The sequence below is a fragment of the Ursus americanus genome, chromosome 26 (genome assembly GCF_024610735.1).
Source record: "Ursus americanus isolate L20-20 chromosome 26, mUrsAme1.1.p, whole genome shotgun sequence".
In the NCBI taxonomy this organism is placed as follows: Eukaryota; Metazoa; Chordata; class Mammalia; order Carnivora; family Ursidae; genus Ursus; species Ursus americanus.
The window spans coordinates 20,810,648-20,831,862 of NC_142152.1; the positions used below are offsets into that span (position 1 = coordinate 20,810,648).

The 21,215-nt window shown below is 46.4% G+C and overlaps 1 protein-coding gene across 4 annotated transcripts in view; it reads left to right on the top strand.

Moving 5' to 3' along the window:
* The first annotated feature begins 3,139 nt into the window (after positions 1–3,139).
* IFT43 (intraflagellar transport 43) overlaps positions 3,140–21,215 on the top strand; it is a 79,570-nt gene continuing 61,494 nt past the window's right edge. The window contains exons 1-2 of one of the 4 annotated variants that reach the window (XM_045807762.2): positions 3,140–3,230; positions 6,099–6,191. In XM_045807762.2, coding sequence (XP_045663718.2) covers positions 3,177–3,230; positions 6,099–6,191 — 147 coding nt within the window. In that variant the 5' untranslated portion in view covers positions 3,140–3,176. The other 3 variants (XM_087856146.1, XM_087856145.1, XM_045807763.2) reach the window with 3 other exon arrangements.

Genomic DNA, 21,215 nt, shown 5'->3' on the forward strand with positions numbered 1-21,215 from the left:
GGGGCGCGGGGCAGGGGGCAGGGGCGCGCGCTGGGCCGGCGCCGGGGCGGCCGTGCCCACCCTCGGGGTGCGGGGGCGACGCCCGGCCGGGGAGCGGGGTCGGAGGTGGGCACCGCTCCGCGGCAATCCTGGCCCCGATTCTTCACTGACAAGCCTGGAGCCGGGCGGCGGGCTGAAACTTGGAGATGCTCCAGGGCCATTGAAAATGGTGGCGTTTTCCGGCAGATCGAGGGTGCCCTCTGGCGAGGCGAGGGCGCCAGTGATGGAGCGCGGCGGGCCGGGGCCGGGACGCCGGGGAGGGCTGGGGGTGGGGCTGGGGGCCGGAGCAGAGGGGCCGCGGGAGAGGGCGAGCGAAGCGACTCCGGAGCCCGGGGGCACGGCCTCCCTCTCGGCCCGACGTGCGCACAAGTGCACCTCTCTCTTCCCGGGGCCCCGCTCGGCAGCCGCTCTCGCAGAAATGTCCTCCAGATGTTCGCAGCCTCCCTCCCCGCCGAGGGTTCCGCAGGGAGCTGCGCCAGCGAGCGCAAAGTCAGCAGTTGGCCCCAGCCCATTTCCCAGATGGGTGAGGGGAAGTTTTCTCTCCGCTCTTTCTCGTTACTCTACTCCGCCTAAGCTTCTAGGTCTTTTCCCACGAGAAGCTCAGAGAGGGCAAGGCACATTGCTTCCCGGCAACACAGGACTTGCCTCTGAATTCATCACTTCCCTGGGAATCCGTGCTGCTCCCCGCCACCCCACCCCACCTCACCCGGTCTTCCTGGACCCTTCCTGTGAGGTCGGCTTCCTGCTCCTGGCTCCTAGGCCGCTGGGATGTTCACTGAATCCCCAGAACAGTGGTTGATCAGTTTACAGTTGAGGAAACTGAGGCACAGCGCGATTTTATTTTATTTTATTTTATTTTATTTTATTTTATTTTATTTTTTTAAGGCCATCCTGCTTATGGGTGGTGAAGGCGATATTTAACGCAGGCTCTCTAGTTTGGGTAGGCATTGCTGTCATTTGAATAACATGAGGAAATCTAGGTGTAGAAAGCTTAAAAGTAACTTACCTAGATTATATAGCCAGTAGGTCGCAACACAGATTTGGACCCAGGAACTCTCTGCCAGAGTCTACACATTTTCCTATGCAATACTGCCTCTGAAATTCAGCCATCATTTGAGAAATAGTTTGACGTTCACTGTATGCCAGGCACTGTTCTGGGCTCTGTGGATGCAACCCTGAGCAGAACAAACTAATAAACAAAACCCTTGCCCTTAAGGGAGCTTACATTGGGGGTGAGGTTTGGGGAGGGGCATGGAAACAGCAATTAACCAAATAATTAGGGATTATGATAAAAGATAAGCACCATGGTGGAAAATAAAGCAGGAAAGTAGATTAGGGAGTGCCTAGGTTGGGACTGTTGGAACTTAAAATAGGGTGACAGAGAAGATCTTACTGAGGTCTTTAAGCAAACTCTTGCGAGATGGGAGGAAAATTACTCAAGTTATATCCTTCTGGACTCCACCTCTGCCAAATCAGTCCAGGGATGCGGCCCTGGCACATGTATTTTTAACAAACCCCACGGGTGAGTCAGGTGCTCAGCAAGGTCTGGAAGCCACTGCTCTAGGGCTTCTTTCTGCTCAGACTGAGCACTGTGCACCTTTTGCTTTCAGGAAATCAGGGGAGAAGTGCGAATTAAGGTTTGAAACCTGGCAGTAAGGTGGTGGTGGTGTAGCTATGAGCTCACACAAAATGGAAAAATCCAAAGATGAATTTCTTCTTCCTCATTTGGTGCCAAGGAAGAAGAAAACAAAGGATTCATGGGAGGCTATATTTCATCTGTCTTGGATTTTAGCAACGAATGCTTCTTCAGATGAAAATCTAACCAGGTATTCTCAGTGAGAATCAGATCTTAGGGGTAATCTCTAAGAGCAAATACATGGGAGGAGACTGAGGTCCAGAGAGGGCTCTGCCTGGTCACACAGGTAGTTGTCAGCAGAGCTAGGATGAGACCTCAACTCTTCTGATATCCAAGCAGTGCTGTTGCTGTCACAGACATGCTAACCCATGGCCCCACCCAGTAAACGTGTGGATGACCGGTTGAACTGAGTAATTTATTGGGTATTTAAGAAATGCTTGCAATCCAGTTTTAGGGGGGTGCTACTCCCACTTTCAAGTCCTTGCTTTTTAGCAGTGGTCATCTAGGCCTTACCCCCAGCATGATATTGGGGATATTGCTTATTTTTCAGGACCACGAAGCCATCTTCAGGGGGCCCTAGCTGACCAGTACCAGGGACCTGGCCAGTGGTGTTGACTTGGGGATCTTACATGGAGAGTCAGTGAAGACTCAACTCGCTTGACCCAATTGGCTGGGAATTTGAGGGACATCTTCCTCTGCTGGCCTAGGAGTATGGCTGGCACCCAGTAATATGTGCAGGAGAAAAATACTCTTATAAGATCTAGTATCAAAAAGGCTTCAGACCCGGCTGCTCGGCACTCAGATGATTTCCCTCAAGCCACCTCTTTGCACCTTAGGGTCCTCAATTTTTGAATAGAGATATCACTGATGCTCACTTTGTGGGGGTTGTTGGAGGGATTACTTGACTTTTGAATGTTGTCACTACTTAGGTATTTAACGTCTTAGTTCAGCTTCTCTTTAAACTTCTTGAAGACAGAGATTATGTATATTGCATGTTCCATTAGAAACTATTTATTTGCACCTGACTGCACTCTCCCCTCCTAGGAGCCTGTTTTCTTATCTGTCCGATGGAGATAATAGACTTACCTTGTTTTTCACTTAAGGTTATTATACCCTTCCCATGAGCTGGTAACTGTGAAAGTCCTTTGTTCATTTTAAAGCGCATAGGAGGGATCAATTTAATCACTACCATTAGTAGTAGTGCTTTGTACTTAATAACATCTATTTAAACAGAGCTACACACGTAGACAGTTCTTAAAGACTAATATTTTTTTTCACTGTCCCATAGGAGCGGCCTTAGAGGGATTCAATAGCTGGGGGTTTCTTCCAGAAGTCAGGCAAGGCAGTTTAGGAAAGTTTTGGTTTAAATTCAAAGGTGGCTCATAGAATCCAGGAATAATACCGCGGATCCTTTAAATATTGAGATGAAAGGGCGGAGCCGTCGTCAGGGACGCGACTGGGCCGCTTGGTTTCCAGGAAATGACATCAGAGGGCTGCGGAGATGGAGGACGTGCTGGATTTAGGCGAGGATCGGCGCCGCGGCTCGGCCACCTCCGTGAGGACCGACCTGGGGGCTTGGGGTTAGGATTTGGCGGGTGGAGAGGAGAGACCTAGCCAGCCCGGCTTCCCGGAGGCGCCTTGGCCTGGTCCGTCCCAAGTGGCCCGAGCGGGCGGGCGCGGAGCCGCGCGGGGGTGAGGCCGGGGAAGAGGCGGCCTCCGCCGCCCCGCCCCGCCCCGCCCCCGGGGCCGCGGTGGGCTCCGCCGCCACCGGCCTGAGGTTTGCTTTCTTTAAAATTCTTTGAAAGCAGAAAAAACCGATCCTGCCCCTGCCAGCCTCCGGGACCGGTGGGAAATTTCCCAGCCAGGCTCCGCTTTCTGGAGCTCCGAGTGCTAACTCCCCTAGAGCGGGCATATCTGAGAGTGACTGGAGAAGCCCTGGGCTGGGGTCGCACTTGCACCCATCTCAGGGCTTTCTCCTTGAGACTTCTCATGCCAGAAGTTCATGTAAAAACGTCAGTGTTTTATGCATGGAAGGCAGGCTGGCAGGCCTTCTTTTGCCCGGAGTTCCCACGGGGAGGTGGGCGTTACCTCAGTTTTATGATTTAGGGTTTATAATGTGGAGGAGTGGCTAGGTGCTGGGGGCCCGGAGGTCGAATGGAGTATGAAGGTGCTCACTGGGTTAAAAAAAAAAAAGAAAAGAAAAGTTAGCATTGTGTGTCAGCTATAGTCAAATCTAAAAAATGAAAATCCCTCCCCAACCTCGGTTTCCTTATCTCTAGAATGGAGATGTTGGTATCTACTTCAGAGGCTACATTGAAGATGAAATGGAGTAATGTCTGGGAAGCACTGAACACAGTGCCTGTCATATGCTAAGTTACTAGAAGAAGTTAGCTGCTGTGGCTTCTGAGGCTGTGATTTACCCAGTTATGTCTATAGTCAGTAAATCACCGATCTAGATTCAAGACCCAAGTTCAGTGTTGTTTATTAACTCCATCACAGTCCCATCAAGCCTTTTTACCTTTAAAATTAGTCAAGATCACAGTTACTAGACGATTGGGGCACACAGCAGGTCTTTAGTTTCTGCTATGGAATCTCTGTTTTTGAAAGGCCCTGATAGCATTAGATGTCCTCCAAGGTGGCAGAGAGGAGCACCTCTCAGGGGACAAGAACAATTGTTCTACCCTGAAGCAGGTTCCTTGACTGACCAAAGAGAATATTAGGTCACTGGGTCTTTCTGATATGTGAACTTGTTTAGTCCCTGGGAATGTAAATGTAGTTATGCATTCATTCTTTCAACAAATATTTATTGAGCCCCCACTGTGTATCAGGCAGTGTTAGGTGCTGGAGATACAGCAGTGAAAAACAGCAACACCAGCAACACAGGGGCGCCTGGCTGGCTCAGTTGGTGAAGCATGGAACTCTTGGTCTCAGGCCCCACGTTGGGTGTAGAGATTACTTTAAAAAATAAAATCTTAAAAAACAACAGCCACAACAAGCAAAGTCCTTGTCCTCATTGGGCTTACAGTCCAGCGGGGGAAGATGGACAATAAACAGGCTGTATGTTAAAAATATGTACATTTAAATATAGTAATTTTTCTACCAGTCATTCCTGTGGATTTATACAGAGTCTTCAAAAAGCTTAAAACCTAAAAATACTTAACAGTTATTAGAGAAACCACCCGGAAACCGCATTTAGAGGCAAGATTATTGAATTTTTGTTTTAGCACGACCACTGCACATAGTACGCCATGTTCAGATACCAAATGGGAAAGGGCAGTGATAGGCAGAGGGGCGGAATTATCTGCCTTGGGAAGAAAATGAGCAGCTGATCAGAAATATTGTTTCCATCATCCCTGAAACCTATATTATTGATTAGAATTTGAAATATAAACAGCTCATAGAGGTTTTTATGCAACTCCCATGTAACCCCTCTCAATTTATTGGTGCAGGCAGTTGTTAGAACATCTGAAAACTGAAACTCCAGCATGGGATAGTGGAAAGAGCTGAGGATCTGTAGACAGAAGCTTTTGCTCTTTGATTTACGTCTGCCACTTACTGGCCTTCCTGGGCCTCACTTTCCACACTTGTGAAATGACATCAGTCCTAGTCCCTGTAACTGTGAGAATTCGGTGAAGCCACATCAAATGAGATCTGAAAGTGCTTATATTAATGCTGGTTTTAGAAAAGCCAGCAAATGAAAATATAAATATTTCAACATCCGCTAGTCTGCCTGAATAAAGTTTTGTTTCTGTGCTGGGAAGCATTTAAGACACAGAGCCTCCACCCCAGGAAGGCTTTGGGAAACTCCTGCAGATGCTTCATTGGATGACTCAGAATTTAAAGTGTTCTGATTTCCGAAGCTGATGCCTCAAAATTCTTGTAAGAGATTTCCTTCGCTATCTGGAAGCACAAATCCAATTAGTATATATGTCAAAGTAAATGCTGTCTGTGTTTCTCTGGTGCTAGTTGCCATGGAATTTAGGAATTCTTTCCCCCAAAAGCCTTTTTGATAACAATTTCATGCCAAGCTGCAGCTCTGAAATGAGGTCTTTCTAGAATCCTGCATAGGAACATGAGAGCCTTTACCACCTTCTTCCCTGAACTTCGGCGTGAGGTCTCTGTTCATTCTAGAGGAATCTCTGCGTGCATTTCTTCGGGTAGGAAAGATCTATGGCAGTTAAAGGAAAAACCTGTAGAGATGATTTTTCAGGAGTTTGTTATTTTCCCATCAAATAGAAATGGTATCAGGTGCTTTGTTTTAAGGGGGGGGTGGAGCGTTTTTGAAAAATATATTCAAGTTACTCAAATCCCATCCTCCACAATGTCATCACAAATCCTGTCCTTGCTTACCTTCCCAGAATTCTCGTCCTCATAGTGGCTCAAAGATGTTTGGGTCAGCAGCGCTCCTCATGTCTCCTTACAGGGGCCCAAGATGGGTCGCCGAGCTCAACAGGAGTCTGCTCAAGTCGAGAATCCTCTCAGTAGCAAGAACTCCTCTTCAATTCTGACTGGAGAGGTGGGTGTTAAAAAAAAATGCTTTCTAAGAGTTGTAATTACTTAATGAGCAAGGATTTGGTATTTCGTATTTTTTCTCTATAATGCCAGCCCTTCCTCCTCTTGATTTGGGAATTCCCTTCTTGGCATTTGTCCTCTTAGCAAGAAATGAAAGAGGAACATTTTTTTCTTTGATGCCAGAGTAGTTTCTGTGCATTGCTTTATATTCTCAGTGAAGAACATTCTCGAGTTCGCTGAAGCAGGGGACCAGGAAGTTTCAAAATCCAGTGGAAATCCAGGTTTTTATTTCTGCCGAATCAGTGCCAGTGAGGCATGCTGGTGACGTAAGGTTGGATTACACAACTGGACGTCGTTTGCTCCCAATGGTGACCTGTGCTTGCTACAGTTTTCAGGCAGGAAGGGGATTAGTGCTCGCCTTACTTTCCTGGAAACTTTTCTGAGTGGCCTGGAATTGTGGGACTCGATCCAGCTGCTCCATGGAGGGTGGGTAATCCTGATGAACAACACTTTTAATGCCAGGGCTCTATTTTTGGCAGTTTACTCAGAGCCCCTTTGCATCTTCCTCTGTGCATTTGAATAAACTTTGCTCTTTTCAAGAATCAGTTGCAGGATAATCGCTCTGTCAGCTCTTCCTAACTTTCCCAGGCCAGCTTAGGGCTCCTTCTTCTCCGTGCCCGTAGTACCCATTATAGGACAGCTGTATGTTCTTGCATTGTATGCTAATTTTTTTTTAATGTATCTGTCTGCCCCACTAGACAGTGAGTTCGCACACAGCAGGAAAGCTGGCTTCTCAGTTATCTAGTTCATTGGCCGTAGCAGGTTTAAAATCGATGAGGGGATCTATACTGAGAAGCCCGATGAGCTAGGCAGGTGCATGAGCAAAGCATGCTGGGAAAAGACCCAGGTACACTTACTTACATCATCACGTATGTAGGAGTAGTCTTCACTTTCATAGGAAGGAAGTTCTCCGGCATTTCTGTAAGCAGTCCACATGGCCCTTTCTATGTATCTTTTACTTTCGTACTTATTCTAGAAATGTGGGTACAGAGCATCAGTACTCTGAGGTAACAGTCATGCCAGTACAGAGGAGCTGGTGGCTGGCCCTTGGCCTCATTGCCTGGAGACAGTAGGGACAGGGTGGGAGACGGGTTGTGGGAAGCAGAGGCCACATGCCCCCTGTAAAGAGGTAACCACTGCCTAGCTAAAGCTGACTGACTCTGTGGGGAATACGGGCCCAGTATTGCCAGATCCTCTGATTCTCTGAGAGATGCTGGCAGTCTAAAATTTTGTGAGAAAGCAACACATTTTTGTAGGTTAGCAACAAATTATTATAATAATTAAATCATGATATGGGCTGGATGAGGCCTGAGGGTGGTCAGTTTGTGACTTTGGCCACAGCACCTACATTATAGTGCTTATTGCATTGGATTCTAATTGTTTCCATGACTGGCCCCCTCATAAGATGTGAGCTTCTGGAAGGCCGTCTGTCACTCATAGTGCCCAGCACAGGCATGAGGTTGACAGTGCAGGGTCGGGGCGTGAGGTACACCATGGGCGATGAGGGCCGTCACAGGCTGAGGGAGAGTGTTGCCGGGTGGGGGATGGGTACATAGTGGTGCACTGGAGGCCCGGGTAAGGGGGATGGTGGTATAACGTAGGAAGATGGTGAAAGAACACGTATCGTAGCCAACCCTGGGTCTGAGGGAGCTTGAACTGCGGCAGTGTTTGTCGGCCAAGAGAAAACAGGCAAGCTGGGCTAATGGAGTCTCTTCTTGACCTCTGGCCACTTTAGACTGTGGGTCTAAGAAGATCTATCCCAATAGCAAATCATTTATTCATTTCTTCAGCAAATAGTTACTGAAGTTTGCCATGTGCTGGGTACCGTTGCAGAGGGTTGGCATATTTCGGTGAACAAAAGAGACAAACTCTCCTGCCACCATGGAACTTACACTCCTTATACTCCTGGAACTAAACTCCAGGAACTTATACTCCTGTGATCGCTGGCAGCCAGAAAGACTAATCACACGTCTACTTAATTGTGAAGGAGGTTCTAGCCACCTGTAGTGGTTAGGTGATGGGCCTGTGGTGGGCCAGGATATCCTGGAATGACCTGACGGCCTTGAGGCTCCGTGTAACCCCCAGACCAAATCAGCTTCTAGGCTGGGGTCAGTAGGCATCATTCACCTACCCATCGCCTTCCCCTTGGCTCCCAGCTGAGAGTCAGGACTGTGAGCGGCTAACTTCAAAGGCACAGACTGTGATGAACTTTTCAGGGTTTCGGCCTTTCTGGAAGACTTACTTATTTCCCCAGGGACATTTACCTCTGGGCCTTAGCATTTTTCTGGGAGAACATGATGAAAAGTCATTCTGTTCTTCGCCCACCTGGTGCTCCTGACAGTGACATGCCGGTCAGAATTCCAGGATTCTTTTTCTCTCTGGGTTAACTGAGGTTTAAAGCAGTGTGGGCAGCCTCCCCCGGGGCCAGATGCTCCCTATGTTGTGTGGGATTTTTTGGCTGTTTCTTTCTAAAATTAGATCCCAAGACTTTTGTGTGTGCCCATTTACGTTCCAGTTCTGAGTGTATGACCTGATGTATTTATTTTTGTCCCTTCGCTGACTAGATTCTAGGATGAAGCTATCCCTGAAAACGTAAACATGGCACCTGGGGGCTGTCAGACATCCTGGAGCGACTGTAGAGTAGGAATGTTTGTTCTGAGGCGAGGTGGCGGAGTTGGGCGCTCCGGTGGAGGAAGCAGGGAGGCAGTCTGCTCGAGTAGAGAGAACACGGGACCTGGCAGCACAAAACCAGGGCTGGAGACCCAGCTCTGCTAATTGCTCGGATCTTGAACAAGTCCGCTAATCTCTCTAATCCTCCATTTCACTGTCTGTCAAGTAGTGGTAACAACGCCACCAGGTTGCTGTGGGGATTAAGAGAGAGGTGCATTTGACAGCACCACATACACGTGCGTTCCTTCAGTAAACTCGCGAGTAGGTGAGGATTGGACAGTGCTGTGCTGTTTTTATTAAAGGGCAGCCACGTAGGAGGACGTGAGAGCCTGGGTCTCCTGTCAAACAGACTTGGCAGTCTCTTCGAGAGCTCTGACTCATTTATCCGCAGGTAGACTAGTAGTGATTCAAAACAGTGTTTGGGCTTCCGGGGTGCAGGGGACATTCTTTGGAAGAGTGGATAAGAGCACAAGCCTTGGGGGGCGCCTGGGTGGCACAGCGGTTAAGCGTCTGCCTTCGGCTCAGGGCGTGATCCCGGCGATCTGGGATCGAGCCCCACATCAGGCTCTTCTGCTATGAGCCTGCTTCTTCCTCTCCCACTCCCCCTGCTTGTGTTCCCTCTCTCGCTGCCTGTCTCTATCTCTGTCAAATAAATAAATAAAATCTTTAAAAAAAAAAAAAAAAAGAGCACAAGCCTTGGATCCTACAGGCCTGGGTTGAAATCCTGGCTCTGCCACACATGAACCCTAGGACTCCGCAAGTTATTTAACCTCTTTCATCCCCCGTCTTATTATTATTTTTTTAAAAGATTTTATTTATTTGAGAGACAGAGCTTATGTGAGTGAGCGGGAGCAGGGCGGGGGCAGAGGGAGAGAGAGACTGTCAAGCAGACTCCCTGCTGAGTGTGGAGCCCAATTTGGTCGATCTTATGACCCTGAGATCACGACCTGAGCCCAAACCAAGAGTTCTGGTCAGCTGAACTGACTATGCCACCAGGTGCCCCAGGTTTCAGCCTCAGTTTCCTCATGGGGAAGGCAGGGATAATAATATCGCATACTCCATAAAGTGGCTAAAGAGAAAAAGTGAGATGATCGCTGTAAAGCCCTGCACGCAGCCTAGCGCACAGCGCCCGATATGTTGCCGATGGTTATTATTTCGGTAGAACTCAGATGTTCTTTTTGTTTTGCCTTAACGCTCTCTACTGACGTTGCGAACCAGAGGCCTTCAGCTTGAGTGTTGCCTATAGTGCTGTCTTGTTTGATCTGTACAATTAAAACTTTGTCAGTTCGGTCGTTATTTATATATTAGGAAACTTGACGTGACAATCCCAATTTTGGGCTTCTCTTTATTTTTATTTTATTTTTTTAAAGTTTTTTTTAAATTTTTATTTATTTGGCAGCTAGCCAGTGAGAGAGGGAACACAAGCAGGGGGAGTGGGAGAGGAAGAAGCAGGCTCCCAGTGGAGAAGGGAGCCCGATGCGGGGCTCGATCCCAGGACTCCGGGATCACGCCCTGAGCCAAAGGCAGACACTTAACGACTAAGCCACCCAGGCGCCCCATGGGCTTCTCTTTAAAATCAGAAGTTCTGGCACAGTGGGAATGCTGGGCTGGCACCCCCCTCCCCAGGTGGCAGTGGGCCGAGCTGGCTGGAGCTGATAATGGTGCTTGTCGACATGTGGCCTGCCTGGTGCAGTTTGCCACTCCTTCCTTTCATACCCCTGTCAGATTTACTCACATTTGATCTGCCTTCTCCTAAGTTTAGAACTCCTGGTCTTTGAGGATGGATTGATTTTTCAGGTATCCTCGTGTATCTGTTAGTATCGAATTTGGCCACGTGCATCAGAAACTTGATCCCAGGTTGTGAATCAAGCAGGCATGATTTTTTAAAAAAGATTTATTTATTTATTTTGAAGAGAGTGAGCGAGCGAGCAGGGGGGAGGGACAGAGAAGGGAGAGAGGGGAGAGAGAGAATCCCAAGCAGACCGTGCTGAGTGTGGAGCCCGATGCCAGGCTTGATCCCAGGACTCTGAGATCATGACCTGAGCCGAAGGCAGATGCTTAACCGACTGAGCCCCCCAGGCCCCCCAGGCATGATTTTCCTGACAGCAAGAAGTCCAGGGGAGGGCAGAGCGGGCAGGGCAGGTGCAGTCACGGGGCAATACTGTGCATTCCCCTGGCCCCTTCTAGCTTCCTCCTGTGCCATCTGGAGCTTGTGACTTGCTCCCATAGTTGGAAGATGGCTGGTTTCCCCCCAGGGATCAGGTCTGCATGCTAGGAAGGGAGAGGGGCAATAGTTGAAGAGTTCAAGGTTTGTTTTTTATGAGGAAAACAGTAGCCAGAGACCTCACCAAGGAGACTTCTAGTTCTATTGCATTGATCAGAACTGGCTCTTAAAACAGCCTTAAGTTTCAAGGGACTTCTCAGTGAGGCGTGTTGCCGCAGCCGTAACACTGGGGTTTTGGGCGATGGAGACGGCCGTTGAGCAGGCTGTTTGCAACCGACGCGTCATCATTTTTTTTAAGAAATAGAATTCATCAGAGGTTTTTTTTTTTTTCATAGATTTGTATATGACAGGAAAGAATTATTTTTAGTCATAACAACAACAGCACCAATCCACATTCCTCTCCACAGTTCTAATTTAAAGTTGTGTAGATATCAGTGAAAAATTATATGCCCTGAAATTCCAGGCTACCTGATTGAGTTGCCTTTGTCAACTCTTCTGAATCTTTTCCTTCTGCCCATTTTCTCTGTAGCCTCTTGGGGCTTTTCTGCCTCTACCTGTGGCTCAGTCCAGGTGGTTAAACGCTTCCTCCCTCTCTGAGAGGCGAGGGAATGTCTCTTTTATTTGCCTGGTCATTCTGTAAATCTCAAATAATTTGGAAGCACTCCAGCTGTCTGATTGTACTGAGTAACCTGAAAGACGAGCTCTTCATATAGTTTCACTTGCTCAGAGTTGATTTGCTTGTACGTGTTTCTTTACGGCTGTCGTAAAGAAATGAGGTCATACAGATGAAGTGCTTAGCACAGTCTCCCGCTTACAGGAATCTCTCAAATAATGGCAAGCATCAAGAAAGTTTATGGCTGCACTCTTGTGTTTTGGGGCTTAGGGGCCACCTGTCGCCAATCAGGCTTGGATTACGAGATGCTAGTTCGGCTGCCAGTTTAGGTTGGTATTGTGGTTCCTGAGATGGTTCCATGACATGTGTCTGCATGTCTGCAGTATGTAACTTTCTCTGGTCAGGGCAGCTCTGAGAATTAAACTGGATTTCTCTGCTTGAGCGTTCACCTTCTGATGATTCAAATGATCCTGCTCTCACGCAGCTCCCCCAAGACCAGGACACTTTGTACCATAAAGTTATACTGCCATATAACGTCTAGGTCTGGCCTAGCTTTTGAATGAACACTTCTCACTTGGGTCTAGACAGGCTCGTTGGGGCTTAACTTTTAGTTTGTAGATTGGCCTTTTAATAATAATTTTGGCTTACATTGGAACGATTGCTCTGTCTCTTAACTGCACGTGGGGTCCCAGTTAAGCCTCATGGTGGCTCTTGAAGCGGGCGCTCCTCTTATCTCATGTTAGCTGTGAAGGCACTGAGACTTTGAGAGGTCGGATGACTGGTCCAGAGTCACTCGGTCCATCTCTGCCTCTAGTCTCTGTGATTCCTGCTGATAGGTAGATGTGCAGACCTCCCAGCAGAGAAGCTTTTGGGTTGCTCCCTTGCAATCCTTCTGGAGCAGGAGTAAGTTCTCACTTGATGACCCTTATCCGTCCACTTGTCTGGAGAAATGTTTGAGTCACAGCTGTTCCCTTTCTCTCCACCCCCCATCCCTTCCGTGTTCCTCCTAGGACGCAGAACTGAAAGTTAGCCAGATTCTCTCGCAGGAATCTGAGCAATGCTGTTGGGCTCATGTTCCCAAATTAGGCCAATTTCCTCATCCCTCAGCAGCTTCACTCAGCTGGAGCTCCCTCGGCGCTTTGCATGACGTCTCTCGCCCTCTGCCTGTTCCCTGACTGCTCTGCCAACCAGGCAGCTATTTTCAGCCCTATAGGGTTATCTGCTGACCCTTTTTGGTGACATTTTTCTTCTTTCTCACAAAAATAACTTTCCTGATTGGTCACATTTTTCAGCCTTTTTCGTAGGCGCTCTCCGATGGGCCGGGTTGAGTGATGCTCCTGATAACGTCGTCGAGGAGGGATGCGGGGAATTTGATGTAGGACTGTTCGTGAGGAATGCGTTTTCCACACTTCATATTTATGTCATGCTTCGCATGCTTCAGTTTTGAACTCTCTCTCTCAGGGTGGGCGATGCACATCGCTCGCCATCCCTGGGGCCGCCGCTGTGTGGGAGGGAATGTCTACTGAGGGTAGAGCTTTGCCCTTAGAAATAGCCTCTTTAGGTTCTCTCCCAGCCCCGGCTCGAGCTCTCTCCTCGTCCCAGCACGGCGCCCGCACGGGAACAACTGGTGACTCATTTCGCTCTCTGCAAAGGCTGGGAGAGTCCCTCTTGCTGCCTTCCTGCGGGTCCCAGGTTGAAAGGTGGTGCTTGAACAGCCCTTGAAGGTTCTCTTTGGCCCCCGTGGGAGGGCTGAGTGAGAAATCTGTGTGAAGAGTTTAGGCCAGGGCCCCACACTAGCTACACAACCTGAGGAGTAGACAGCGTTATTATTTTGTCTTGAATTCCCGCTCTGCCAGTTACTAGGTGTATATCCTGGGCGAGTTCTTTACCCGCCCAAAGCCCAGTTCCTCATCGCCACAGATCATGTGGAGATAACAGGAGTAGCTATCTATGAGCGTTGTTGGAAGATTAAATAAGAGAATGCAGAACGCTCTTCCGATAGTGCCTGGTATGTGCTAACTATTGCTGTCGTCTGGGTCACATGAGAATTAGAAAGTATTATCCAGTTAGCTATGATTGCTGTTCTGTTCAAGATATGGAGATATTCATATTTCTTCGAACTAACTGGCCCTTAGGACCAGAAACACTTGGATGAGGAGCCCTTTTGGGGAGAATTCTTGGTGCCACTTGAGAGCTATTTTGTTTCTCTCCTCTAGGCCTTTCTGCCTATGCAACAGACCAGTTATCTGCTAGTCTCTACCTATCTTCTTTTCAAAACCCAACCCTCTGTCGAGCGGTTGGCAGTCTTTCCAAAGAATAATCTGTAATTCCTGGCTTATATCATTCTGTCATTCTGGGGAAATATGGGTAGAAAATGAGGAGGGCAAGAGTGACCTTGTGACTTCAGTGACCTTGGGGTAGAAGGTAATATCTATTCATTTATTCATTCATTCTCTTGTGAAACTGGGTTGAGAATTTTCTATGTGCCAGGCATCGTGCTTGGAGCTGGCAATGTAGTGATAAACCAGACCTACTCCCTGTCCTCTCAGAACTTTGATCTGGGGGCTGCGGAGAAGTAAGTGCGGGTAGGGGTGAACACAGAAAAATATGGGGAAACCTGCATTGAGCCCCTTTTCTCCTGGGGGGCATCCAAAGAAGTTGTCTAGGAAAAAATCATGCTTGAGCTGAGACTTTAAGGATGAGTAGATGTGAGCGCAGGGAAGGGGCAGAGGAGAATATTCTCCACGTGGACAGATGAGCGTGTGCCAAGTCATGGAGGTAAGGGAGAGAGCATGGCATGCTGGGTTTGTCAGTGGAGCAATTGACCCTACCAGCGATGGAGTGGTGGTTGGAAGTTATTTTTGCAAGCAATGAGATCGTTTTCGAATATTCCAGAACCAGCCACCTTGTCTTTTTTGACAAATGAACCATATGAGGCCAGTGTTTCTTATATGATGCTGAAATAATTGGTGATATTATCATAATTAATGTATATATATATAGACCTTTCTCTGTTTCTTTAGCCTTTCATTGATGACTCTTTCGTGCAGCCATTACACTCCACTATATGTGTTTGTGTTTGCTGGTCAAGAAAATCCTAAGGTGTGCTCAACTACAGTATCGCTGACTTGTGACTTTCCTGGCTTATCCTTTATAAGGAGGTACTTAGTAGACCAGTAGTTTACAGTGTTCACACTTCATTTATGCCCTGAAAATTCTTAGCTTCCTCTGAGTATTCCTCTGAGCATAGATGGTTCTCGTATAAATGATAGATTCTAGTAACCCTGGAGAGAAATCTGCCCATTATGGAAGGAACGTTGAATTAGTCATGATCTGACAGGATTTAAAAATGTCCTCTAATTTCACAAAATAAGAGACTAAGTATTCCAAATCCTACTATTACCAGTATATGCTAGATGCTTAATAAAAGTATGTGTCCGTGAATCACTGATACAAGCCAAGTTGGTGCCTGTGACAGATTACTATTGCATTGCCTCAAGGAGAGTGAGAACCCTCAGGTCAGCATTCCTAATTGGTATTAAAAGAACGTACATATGATTTAACAACACAGGTCATACCCACTTATCACGACCCAGCTCAAAAGACTTCAGATTCTGTGGTAACATTAGAATTTGACGTGACTTCTGTTCGGAATAAGTAGAGTACTGGCCTGTGTTCAGAGATCTTTTTTTTTTTTTTTCTGGTATGTGAAGATTTTCATGATAATGATACTTTTGTTGTAATGAAAATTGACTTATATTCAGGCAAGGTTCCCAGAGCAAAGGTTTCTCGAAATCTATGGGTATAAATACCATCCTGTTAGGAAAAAAATTATCAAGAATGAGTGAAATGGTTTAAGCCCTCTTAACTTACCTGAACTGTGGCAGTTGCTTCTAACTGGACTCTTCTTTTGTGCTTCTGCCCTCCTGCCGCTCAGGAGGTCCGATAAAAATGTGTGTCATTCATTTCATACTCAAAACCCTTTAGTAGATACCCACTGCACTAGGATTAAAAAAAAAAAAAAATCCTAGGGGCGCCTGACTGGCTCAGTCAGTAAAGCATGCGACTCTCAATCTTGGGGATCATGAGTTCGAGCCCCACATTGGGTGGAGGAGATCACTCACCGAAAAAAAAAAATCCTAAATCTTTACCTCGGAGCTATGTGATTTGGTGCTTGCCTGCATCTCCAGCCTCATTTCACACCTGCCACCCTGCTGTAGTCACGTGGAGTCTTTACTTATGTGGCTCCCCATTTATTCTGGTTCCCTAGAATACTTGAATTCAATGGAATGCACTGGACTGGAGTGGATCCCTAGAATACTCATCCCTAGTCTTCGCTGGGCTGACTCCTACTTCTCTTCTCCACTGGGTTCAGCACGAATAGCACTCCTTTTTAAATAAGAATATTACCCTTTTCATTACCTCTCCTTATTATATTCTTTAGCTTTTTTTTTTTTTTACTTTTTCTATCATTTCATCTGCAGTTGGTAATTATGTTGGTGTAATTAGTGAGGTCCTTGTCCCTCACTAATTACAAGCTCCAGAAGTGTCTGTTCTGCTCTGCCTGAGCGTGTCACTTTGTAGATCCTCAGTAAGGTACTTGTCCAATGAATGAGGAACAGGTTGCGGGGGGGATGATGTGTTCAATTTAGGGACAGGGTAGCTTGAGATGCCTACGAGACCCCTACCTGGAGACGTCCGGGAAGCTGGAGCTAGAGATTTGGCAGTCATTAGTATTCAGGTGGTAAATGGAAGCCCAGCTGTGTAAGGGAGAGTTGGTAGTGAGGAACATCCATGTTTAAGGAACACACAGCCAAAGGATGTCTCACCAAAAGAGGTTGAGGAGGACTGGCCAGAATGGGGAAGGGAAATGCAGGCACCTATGGCATCCAGAAGCGAAGCCAAGAGTGTCAGGAAGGAGGGAGGGGTCAAGAGTGTTCGATGTCACTAAGAGGGCCCGAGCAGGGTCTGTTGGATTTAGCAATAGGGTGGTCTCTGAGGTTTCACATTAAAATGCATGGCTGGACTGGAGGGTATTATGCTGAGCAAAATAAGTCAATCAGAGAAAAACAATTATCATGTAGTTTCACTCACATGTGGGATTTAAGAAACAAAACAGGATCATAGGGAAAGGGAGGGAAAAATAAAGTCAGAGAGGGAGGCAAACCATAAGAGACTCTTAACTCTAGGAAACAAACTGAGGGTTGCTGGAGGGGAGGGGGGGATGGGGTAACTGGGTGATGGGCCTTAAGGAGGGCATGTGATGTCATGAGCACTGAGTGTTATATAAGACTGATGAATCACTAAACTCTACAGCTGAAACTAATAATAACTATATGTTAATTGAATTTAAATAAAATAAGAAAAAATTAAATGCATGGCTGTTTTTAAAAGGCATGTCCACGTACCACCTGTGGTTGTCTTGCTTACAGAGGCGTATGTACGTTACTTCAGGAAACAATGAACTCAAACCTGGCAAAGGGTGTGAAGAGAAGAGGTCAGTGCCCAGAGACGTTTTTAAAAGAAGATAGATAGGATGTGGTAGCAGGTTGGCTGTTGGAGGTAGGAGGAAGGACAGTCTGGAATTCACCCCACACGTAGCTAACATGACTGAATAGATACTGATATTTTCGAGACTGAGGATTTAAGAGTCTCAGCAGTGGGGGAGCAAGAAGGGATCATTATTTCAGTTCAGGGCATTTTGAATTTGAGTTGCCTTCAGGATTTTCAAAGAGGTCTGTTAAGTAAACAGTTGAAAATGTGGTCTGGAGTTTAAGAGAGAAAGTTGAAAACTAATGATAACAGATGTGGGAGTCATCAGGACTAGGGGATTTAAGAAGAAATAGGAAAAACTTCTCATTCCTTTGGGTAGCTCACAGACCTTTCATGATCTCCGGGTGCAAATGTGTGAGTTTTAAACAGAGAAGAGCTACGACCAAATTTGCTTTTTATTGTCGTTGTTATCATTAGAGAGAGAGAGCACGCACGCACACATGTGAGCAGGGGATGAGGGAGCAGAGGGAGAGACAGAAGCCCAAGCAGGCTCCGTGCCTAGTGTGGACAATGGGGCTCAGTGTCACAACCCTGAGATCAGAACCTGAGCCGAAATCAAGAGTTGGGACGCTTAGTCGACTGAGCTATCCAGGTGCCCATATTATTATTTTTTTAAATTTACATTTTAGAAGGAGCACTTTGGCAAGCATTGGTCATGGACAGATCCAGGTTTTGTGAGCCCTGAGACTTACATAGTTTGGAGGCCACCTTCAAGAAAAATAATTCAAAATTATGAGTTCAAAATGAACTATGAGGGGCGCCTGGGTGGCTCATTCGTTAAGCGCCTGCCTTCGGCTCAGGTCATGATCCCAGGGTCCTGGGATCGAGCCTCACATCGGGCTCCCTGCTCAGCGGGAAGCCTACTTCTCCCTCTCCCACTCCCCCTGCTTGTGTTCCTCTCTCACTGTGTCTCTCTCTGTCAAATAAATAAAATCTTAAAAAAAAAAAAACTGTGAAAGTAAATACTTATTTATAATGAGAAAAGAAATCATAACTAAGTTATGAGAGCCCTGGATATTCAGATGCCTTTCCTTGGAGAACTTCTTAGGCAGTGTACCAGAAATGGTTACGTAGAAAATGCTTCCTGATTGAGACCTAGCATCCCTTCCCTATCTAGAACTCTCTGTAACTCCCAGGGGCCCATGCAGGTATGGAGTATAGATTTGGGGAAAGTGAGGCCGAAGCTGGGAGACCAGTAGGATCCAGCTGAAAGAAGGCCTTAATTTGCGTGGTTGTGCAGGTTCCCAACCCCGCTCAGCAGGTGGGTCTTGACAGAGTGGAGGCATATGGGTGACTTGATCCCGATTTGGGTAGTTCTAGGGGAAATGTGGTAAAAAGGCAGAGGAGTGAAGCATAGTGCGATGGATCTTGGGAGTGAGCTGGGTTCATGGAGAAGGAAGGGAACCAAGAGAGAAGTTCTTGGATGAGGAGAGAAGGAGGGGACTAGATCCTTCAGGGATCGAGCAGTTCCGGGTTGTGACACGTAGGAAAAAGTAGCAAGGTCATTGGTGTTTGAAGAGTCAGGGAACTCTTGGGCTGAGCCCTGGATGGACTGTTGATGTGTGCATCGACTTTGCTTAGAGTGCTGGGGCGGGTTGTGGAGCAGTAGTACCCGAATTTTGGATCAGTCTGTGCTCCCTGCGGTTGTTGTGACGGACGTGAAGAAGGAAGGAGAGGCAAGGTAGCTGGACAAGATGAGTTTCAAGAGAAGTGTTCCAGAATAATTTGGAAGAATAATGGTCTCAGGGAACTATGAGGAGTGCGCCTCAGCTGGGGCCCGGGTTTGTGGGGGTTTAAAATGAACAGGCTCTACTTGGAAGAACTGCCAGAGAAGAGACATCCAGGGGGGAATGCCAGGATTTAGGAGCAGTGGGGAGATGGAAGGGGTGTGCTGTGAATAGAGAGTATCCAGTCAGTCAGGAACCAGAAGATGGTGATCAGAAAGCCTCATTGAAATCATTAGCCAGGCTAGATTTCTTCTCATTATGTAGCGTGTCAATAATTACTGAGAAGGAGCAGAATGATAGTAAAATATCCTTTTGATAATGATATTTTACAGGAAAAGGGTACTGACTGATGTTGAATGTCACTGGTGATAGACCGAAACATTTCTGGTCACATGCCTTTACCCAGTGTAATAGAGAATTATGTCAGCCTGTTTAGCCAATTGCTTTATATTCCATTTTCATCTCTCCATTGGCTTTTTAGGTATAGTTTTTTATCCTTTATTTTAGCGGTTGTGCCAGGGATTGGAATATACATCTTTAACTCATCCCTGGCTACGTGGAGTTCCTGTCATACCCCTTCAGGTAAAATGTGAGAGCCTTGCAGCCGTAGAAGTCCATTTGACCCGCCTTACCCTTTGTGCTGGTAATGTCACATATTTAAACCTACATACTTCAGAAACTCCACACTGCCATTTGTCGCTTCACTTTAATTTAGAGACATTAAGAGAAACAAATAGTTTTTTTTATATCCATCCACATGTTTACCATTTCTCTTGTTCTTCATTTCTTCCTGGTAGATCTAGGTTTCCACCTGGCAGCATTTTTCTTTAGCTTGAAGACTTCCCTTAGCATTTCTCGCAGGATGGATTTGCTAAGAAGCGCTTCCTATGTGCTTGCTCGGAAAATCTTTTTATTTCACTCTCATTTCTGAAGGATATTTTCTGTCCATATAGAGTTCTGAATTGAGATTTTTTTTTTTCCTTTCAGTGCTTTAAAGATCCTCATTCCTTTGTCCTCTGGTCTTCATTGTTTCTGAGGATTATTCTCCTTTATGTAAATCTTTTCTCTCTCTTGCTGTTTTAGAGATTTCCTTTTTGTCTTCTTTGGTTTTCAGCAGTGTGACTGTGATGTAGATTTCCTTGGGATTTGCTGAGGTTCTTAGATCAGTAAGTCAGTGTTTTTCACCAAATTTGGGAAATTTTAGGCCATTATTTCTTCAAATATATCTTTGCCCCATTTTCTCTCTCCTTGTTCCTGGGACTCCAACTGCATATGTGTTAAACTGCTTGGTATTGTCACTTTGGTTTGTCCTGTGTTTTTTTCTCCCTAAAGCATTGTTAATTTTTTCCCCACCTTTTATCTTTTTTTTCCCCTTCAAACTGGATATTTTCTGTTTTGTGTCTTCAGGTTCAGGAATTATTTCTTCTGCTGTCGTGAAACTAAAACTTCTTAATGCAGATACTGAACTTTTAAGTTCTAACTTTCCCTTTGTTTTTCTTTCTTTTTTTTTTTTTACTTAGCTTCTAGTAGGTTCCCCATTTGTGCATTCATTATGATCATCTTTTCTTTAAAGTCCTTGAACGTATTTATATAACAGCTGCTTTAATACCCTTATCTGTGGGCGCCTGGATGGCTCAGTCGTTAAGCGTCTGCCTTTGGCTCAGGGCGTGATCCTGGGGTCCTGGGATCGAGCCCCACATCAGGCTCCTCCACTGGGAGCCTGCTTCTTCCTCTCCCACTCCCCCTGCTTGTGTTCCCTCTCTCGCTGGCTGTCTCTCTCTCTGTCAAATAAATAAATAAAATCTTCAAAAAAAAAAAAAAACCCCTTATCTGTTAATTCCGATATCTGGGTCATCTTGGGATCAGTTTTTGGTGGTTTTTCTTTTGATCATAGGTCACATGTTCATGTTTCTTCACATGTCCATTCATTTTTGTTTGTACACAGGACGTTGTGGATAATACATTGTGGAAACTAGATTATGTTATCGTCCTCTGAGAAGTGTTGATTTTTGGTTTAGTAGGCAGTTTAATTATTTGCAGAGCACCTTGAACTTATGAAGACTTGGTTTTAGGCTTTGTTAGGTCAGGTCTATTTTGGTTTTGCCTTTACTCCCAGAATAAATCCCGTAGTCCTGGGACATGGTCTTTACCTAAGGCGTGATTCACTCGAGATTTTGGTGG